The sequence below is a fragment of the Limulus polyphemus genome, unplaced genomic scaffold (assembly GCF_000517525.1).
Source record: "Limulus polyphemus unplaced genomic scaffold, Limulus_polyphemus-2.1.2 Scaffold1, whole genome shotgun sequence".
In the NCBI taxonomy this organism is placed as follows: Eukaryota; Metazoa; Arthropoda; class Merostomata; order Xiphosura; family Limulidae; genus Limulus; species Limulus polyphemus.
In genome coordinates this window covers 3,248,086-3,255,536 of record NW_013665611.1, presented here as the reverse complement: position 1 = coordinate 3,255,536, position 7,451 = coordinate 3,248,086, and the positions used below count along the sequence as shown (strand labels likewise).

General features: G+C 28.4%; 1 protein-coding gene across 1 annotated transcript in view; it reads left to right on the top strand.

Annotated features, from left to right (window-relative positions):
- LOC106460829 (ankyrin-3-like) overlaps nucleotides 1-7,451 on the top strand; it is a 154,623-nt gene that overhangs the window by 62,459 nt on the left and 84,713 nt on the right. The window contains exons 5-7 of the mRNA XM_022386586.1: nucleotides 4,500-4,685; nucleotides 5,655-5,753; nucleotides 6,677-6,775. Coding sequence (XP_022242294.1) covers nucleotides 4,500-4,685; nucleotides 5,655-5,753; nucleotides 6,677-6,775 — 384 coding nt within the window. The remainder of the gene's footprint in view (nucleotides 1-4,499; nucleotides 4,686-5,654; nucleotides 5,754-6,676; nucleotides 6,776-7,451) is intronic.

Here is a 7,451-nt window from a genome sequence, read left to right as displayed (position 1 = left end):
CCATTTTGAAAACACTGAATATTATGCAAACAATTGCAAGAAGTAATAATCCAATGAAAACATCAGCCCTGCAGAAAACACCCGAGAAGAAGTGTCAATATTGTGACTACAAACACAGAATAAGTAACCAGAAGCTCTAAAAACAAGTTTTGAAGAATATTCTGGAACCTTTATTAGAGCTTCAGAAACAGAATAAGAAGAATAAATGATGCCCTACTGAAAATTCAGTTGGGGATCATAAATTAGCTGAACTTGAGGGGTAAAGTTCAGTTGTAATGGTACGAAGTTAGTAGATTAAGGAAACTTGCTCAAGAACCAATGAAACCATAAAATGAATGCCATGCTACATTTCATCTGACATTGTCTCTATTTTATTTTAAAATATAGACAAAACAACGTTTACATTATACAATAAAATTTAAAAAAATTAAAAATGACTCTATATGTTTCAGTAGCTTCCACTACCATCATTATCATGAGTAAAAATCTATGCGAACAGTGGGTTTTTATATTATGTTTACCCTTAAAAAAAAAAAACTTTTACTCTATACTGTAAATTCATTTTTAAATAATTATTATAAATTAATAACAACTAAATTCATAAACAGTATGCCTTAAATGTGCCTCAAAACTATGCAAAGTTCAGCATATCCCAACTAATTTGTAAATAATTTGTTCTCCATAGATATAAAACAATTTGGATTTCTTAGACCTTTTGCTACAGCCAAGAGGTCATGATTTCCACAAATTGAAAATACGTAGATATTTATTTACTCATTTCAAGTTCATTTACTTTAACAATTTATTCTAAAATTTAGTTCTAATTTAACAACTTTAAGCATACAAAGTTTTTCCTTATAAATTCTCAAAATATTTAATATAACATTATTTTCAGTAGCATTAGCTATGATATGGAACAAAGAACAGAAACATTTTCTTCTGTTTATTAATTCACCAAACTTTACCCAAGTAGGTTGTCTTAATAAAACATTCAGCTTAAAATCTGAATTATGCATTCAACATTATTCTATGATGACAAATATTCAAAGATGAATGTCCTTTGTAAAAACTATTTAAATAACATAAGGAATAACTAGTGAATGTGCCATTTTTGGGGTTTGTAAAACCTCTGATAAACTTTTATTTTCTCAAACGAACTTATTCAAAGGAGCATGACCAGTTTGTTAAAAAAAATTTAGGACTGGATGATCACATCTTTTGTGAAATTCATGCCAGACTGAGGCAACAAATAGATTCTAATATTTGTATTTTTTAAGCAACAATGAATTGTAAAGAAGAGTATTACATAAACAAAAAGTATCGGCATAATTAAACTAGCTAAGATTCACGTGTTTATATACTAAAGTTTACTTAATCCTGGTCAATACTAAATTCTTTATGCAACTGATGAAGATCTCACCTACTGATAAAACATTTGACATGGTTTCAACTATGAATTTTCACTAGATTTTATTATGTATATGGATCGTAATTTAGTTTTCTTACATATTTTGCAAATTATTATGCTTTTGTAACTCAGAAATATAGATAAAAATAACAAAGAACAACATTTAATTGGACGAGTATTATCAATTTTATACATGAGATATAAATAAAATCATGGGTTTTAATATTTATAGCTTAACAATTAATAGAGGAATGGAAAATAAACTGATCATTAATAAAAGAAATAAAGCAAAAAATGCTATAAATTTTATGAAGTTACTACTAGGTGCCATGTGAAAGGCCCACCAGTGGCTCAGTGATATGTCTGAAGACTTACAACACCAAAAACCAGGTATCAATACTTGTGGTGGGTACAGTACAGATAGCCCATTGTGTAGCTTTGTGCTTTACAACAAACAACTTTTTAACTATCTTGTATAACTGCTAAGTGAAATGAGATATTTTTAAAAGCACAGATTCAAGACAAGTGAAGTGAATGAACATCTTCAGAACCTTAGCAACACTCTCCAAATCAGCATCACTTGATTCTAATCTATATCAAAATCAGTTGACCCCAGAAAAACACAATAAAATGTAAAGGAGAATCTCATTTCCTCACATCTCAAAATGAACAATACTTTCCTGTATTGTGCTCATTTTGTTTTGTTATATAAAATAATATTTTTGCTCTGGCATTATAGAAAAGATACTGACTGTTGTGTATGGTTTATGTTCAGAGTGATATTGACTTTTAAGAGTAGAAAGAATCACATTACTTGGTATTTGAGTACTCAGTAATGATAAATGACTAATATTTATAAATTTTTATTGCTTTTTCAGTGCATTTATTCCTCTGTTCATCTGTCTAATTGTGTTTTGTATAAAGTAATTAAATTTTATTTCAAGGATGGATTAACTCCTTTGCACTGTGCAGCTCGAAATGGTCAAGACCACGTTGTTAACTTACTTGTGAAGAGAGGATCTGCAATCACAGCAAAAACAAAGGTGAAATAAAGGAATTGGGTGTTTATTGATTGTATTTACTTTTTATCGTGTATAGAAATTTATTACTTACAATAAAATAATTATTTATTAACATTCACTCTAAGATAATTAACAGTTGTGATGTTGATGACCTTTTATTTGACAATTTTATTTTTATTTACACATCTATTTAGTGTAGTTATATTCGGAAAGAATAAACCAGTTTTATTAAGTAAAGACTTGTGTCGTTAAAGTTTCGTTGGAACGAAGTTACGGAAAATCAATTAACAAACGGAGACGTAACACTACTATTCGTTGGTAAAAGAGTAGCCCAAGAGTTGGCGGTGGGTGGTGATGACTAGCTGCCTTCCCTCTAGTCTTACACTGCTAAATTAGGGACGGCTAGCGCAGATAGCCCATGTGTAGCTTTGCGCGAAATTCAAAAACAAACAAACAAACCTTTACTTTTATTTCCGGATTCTCGTGTCAGCTACAGAAAGAAGGTGAAATGTGATTGCTGATTAGGTGCCTTTTGAACAAGCTCATTTCTGGCTTATTTCACACCAAACAACTGTATACAATCAAAATAGTACAATAATTAAACTGATGATGTTTTGAAGCATACTTACCCTTTCCAATACCATCACGATAAAATATTTTTGTTGTAATTTTTTTTTTAATTTAGACTTTACTAATGCTGCTGATATTTAAGTCACAATCGTTTCTTTTACAAAATAAAATTGAAAAGTTGTTTCTAACAAGTAAGTTAAACCATTTAATTTAGTTGTTGTTAAGCGCAAAACTACACAAGCCCTTAGATTTACCGTTTAGCAGTGGGGGGAAGGGGGGGGGTCTACGGCTTTGTTAGTTGCGACTTTAATCACAGGAATTATAAACATACATGATAGATGTCGTTAGGTCTTATCATTACTTACGAAGTAAACGAAATATTAAAGCTTAATGGCAAGTGTAACAAAAAAAGCGAATTATTTAGGTAATCTAGCTTGTTCCAACCGCTATGGAAAAAAATACAAATTAGAATCAAAACTTAAATTGTAAATATAGAAAGTATAAATAAAGACTAAAAAGTATCAAGTAAAACTAAGATGAAAAGATTACAAAAAAAATAGAAGTTGTGTAAACCCAACAAATACTCTACGAGAATTAACATAGTTTACAAATTGAAAATACTAAGTAACTTATCAATAAGCTATTACACCTTTGTTTAAGACTTAGCAGGCCATAATACATCAGTAATGTATATGATTAAAAATATTACGAAAACTTGTTGTTCTTGTAAGGAATATTTTTACCTTTAGAGTTTAGTTGAAATATTTGTCATTTCAAACCAGTTCAGGTGTATTTGTTATCCTATTAGTTACTAGTGGCTTTGCGTCTTACCACCACTTTTTCCACGTAACTGTCAATAGAAAAAAAATGCTATTGTAACCCCGCTGACATGCAGTTTTTATTATTATTAATATTGGAAATGTATGAATATCCGGTGAAAATTTGGTAGGTCAAACCATGAGCGCAGGTGTTATTAGAATCATATATAATTTTTAACTTATTTGTACATAAAGAATATAAGCAGTTTGGAATTTGCCAAAGAAGGTTAACAGACTAATAGCTGAAAAACATATGAGAGACACTAATTAAAGAATGCTTTAATAATGATGTCAGTAAAAGTTGGAAAGTTTATTGGTTTATTGTATTTTACTTAAAACATACAATACAGTGTTCAAATATTATTTTAGTTGTGGAATTAGAGAATAATCAACTAATAGATGTCTCATAGAAACTTGTTTGGTTGTACAAAACAAGTTTAAATTGTACTTGGTTAAAAAAAAAAAACTGTAAAATGCTGCAACAATAATTTTCTATGTCATTGTGCAAGACTTTAAGACACTAAGATGTCTATTTGTTTCACCTAGTTGTTATATAATATCAAAGATCCTAAACCCACACTTTCTCTCCTAAATTAATTATTTAAAATTTCATTAAATTGTTATGTTTAGTATTTACTACATAGAAGTCTTTAGAAGGAAGTTAATTATATTGTTTTCTAGGATGGCTTTACTCCATTAGCAGTAGCACTACAGCAAGGCCACAACAAGGTGGTTTCTGTACTATTGGAAAATGAAACAAAAGGAAAAGTGCAACTATCTGCTCTCCATATTGCTGCTAAGAAGGATGACTGTAGAGCTGCAGCTTTATTGCTACAGGATGATGACAATCCAGATGTTACTTCAGTGGTATGTGCATACAGATATGAATATTACGATGGGGGAAAATCCTAAACAATACTTATACCAATCTGAAGTATGTTGATAATACTGCTAAGCAGTGAAAACCAATAAAGACTGCATTAGAAAATAAATACAAACATACAAGATTTATTAAGTTATGAGTTGAAACTTTCATTGTCGATAAACATTTGTATACATATGTAAGGATTTTATAATTGTGATAACAAATAAACCATTTATTTATATTTTCCAGAAACTTGTATTTGCAAAAAAAAAAAGCAAACAAAGAATATGTACAGTATAACCATAATTATAGCAAGTAGTGCTTGCTGTTGTTTTTATAAGCATTTACAGATTTTAGTTTTTGATTTTACTGCAAAACATAATTTTCATGAGACTTTGATTAATACATGTTACTGTTGATTTTTCTTTTAAAATTATCATGATCAAAATATATACATGTTTGTAAGCATGTATGAACATGTACTGTGCTTGTGTGTATGCATACATACTACTTGTATTTTATTCATTATATTAAAGGATAAATTATGTTTTTATTCAATACATTTAAAATGCTTAGTTTTAATGTAATACATTTAAAATACTTAGTTTTAATGTAAATACATAAACAACATTAATCTACAATCTACTTGTCAGAATGTCAAAAAATAAAAACAATTTTACTTTAGTATTTTTGTTTCAGAGTGTGAAAGCTTGATCAGAATTTGTTAATTTACCTTATTTGGAATTGCATTTATGATATATTTTAAACTACTTTTTTAATTTGTATGAATGGACTTATCTTTTCTTTGATGTGGAATTTAATTATTTCAAATATATGCTGGGTACATTCATTTAAAAAAAATTTTTCGTTTTTTTTGATGATATAATAATTAATTTGCCCTTTAAGATATGATGAATGATTAGTGCCAATGCAAACTTAATTATTAGCATTTTTTCTATGCATGGCTTTAGAGTGGTTTTACACCTCTTCACATAACTGCACATTATGGAAATGAAAATATGGCTTTAATTTTACTGGAAAAAGGAGCAAATGTAAACTTTCATGCCAAAGTAAGTTATGTTTTTAATATTTTGTGCACTCAAAAATTCAAAAAACTTAAATAAAGTAACTATTTGCATGCCAACGTTATCGCTATTATTTTTCAATATAGAGGTTTATTACAAAGAGGTTAATTATACAAGAATAGTGCAGTTTTTAAAGCAAGAATTAAAAAATATATAAATGTGGCATATGCTAATGTAATTTTTTTAAATTGCTTACTCATATTATGAAAGTAAAAGAATATAAGAAGTTATATGTTCTCTACATGAACAGGCAGCCTAAACTTTGAATAACATTAACATTTTAATTATTAGAAGTTCCTTTTGAAGTTTACTATATGAAAATATGTTGAGTTTTTATTACTTGCTTTCTCTTTATGTTATAACAAATGTATATTTATTTATTTTTAAGTTTTTTCAGCTTCATACTTTGTGAAATATTTTATGTATCATTATTAATCTTTATCTAGCTGTTAATAATGAAATAATTTATGTAATTATTTAATAAAGATGTCAGTTGTAAATTTCTTGGCTCAGTGTTTTACTTTGGCAGACACACATCTTTGTTGGGAAGATATTTCTATCCATAAAATGCAGTTAGTAATTAGTTTTATTTTTTCTTTTAGTGTTTTACTTTCTGTTTGTATGCATTGTTTTTGGGAGTGGTAATTAATGTCTATACATTACAGAGTCCACTGGTTGAACATCACCATTCTAGATTTTCTTTCAGGATATCTTGTTTTCTATAAGCATCTTTTGTTTTATCACCAATGAGTAAAGATAGATTTATGTTCTTTTTTTTACCAAAATTCCCACCACAAGGGGAAAATTGAAGCAAGCAAACTTTTCAACCTCAACTTTTGGAAAATAAAGTATAAGCTTTAAAGGGTAATAATTAATATTTTCTTAATTATACAATTTCACATTTCTAGCACCAGATAACTCCTCTACATGTTGCAGCAAAATGGGGTAAATTGAACATGGTGACATTACTTCTTGATAAAGGGGCCAAACTTGAAGCTGTGACTAGAGTGAGTACTTGTGTAACTCTGCATGTCAGATGGCATTATTTCTTTATAAATATTCCAGTTGCACTGTCAGAAACATATTTGTCATATATATATATATATATATATAGTATCTGAAATATGTACACATTTTCTACTTCATTGAATCATGTGTTTGTTAATGTTTTTATTTATTTAACTTTTCTTTTGGAAATACTTAATTTTGACATATATTAAGACGTATTATTCAAATATTTGTCTAAAAAACAGTACTGTTTGCTTTAGAATATCTACAAATGATGAGGGTTGGAAAAGGAATAATACATGTGCAAACTAGTAAACAAGCAGATTAGCCTATCTGCTTGTTTAATAATCATGCACAAGCATGCCTAGCATGTAGGTTAGATACTTTTTGTCAAAGTTTTTATCACAATGAAAGCAATGGTTGCAACTGAAGTTCTTGATCGAATATTTTTAAATTAGTTTTGCATTATTTCAGTTAATATGTATATATCTTTATTCTTCATGATCAAGAAGAAATATTTAATTTCAGTTAGGCAACTGATGTCAAAATTGATTAAAAGTCAATATTATGGGCTGACATTTAACAACTTGTATATAGTATCTTTATAAATAAGTTTCATTATATAAAATAAGCGATACACTTAATCTCAATACTCGCGCTAAAACAACACTGTAA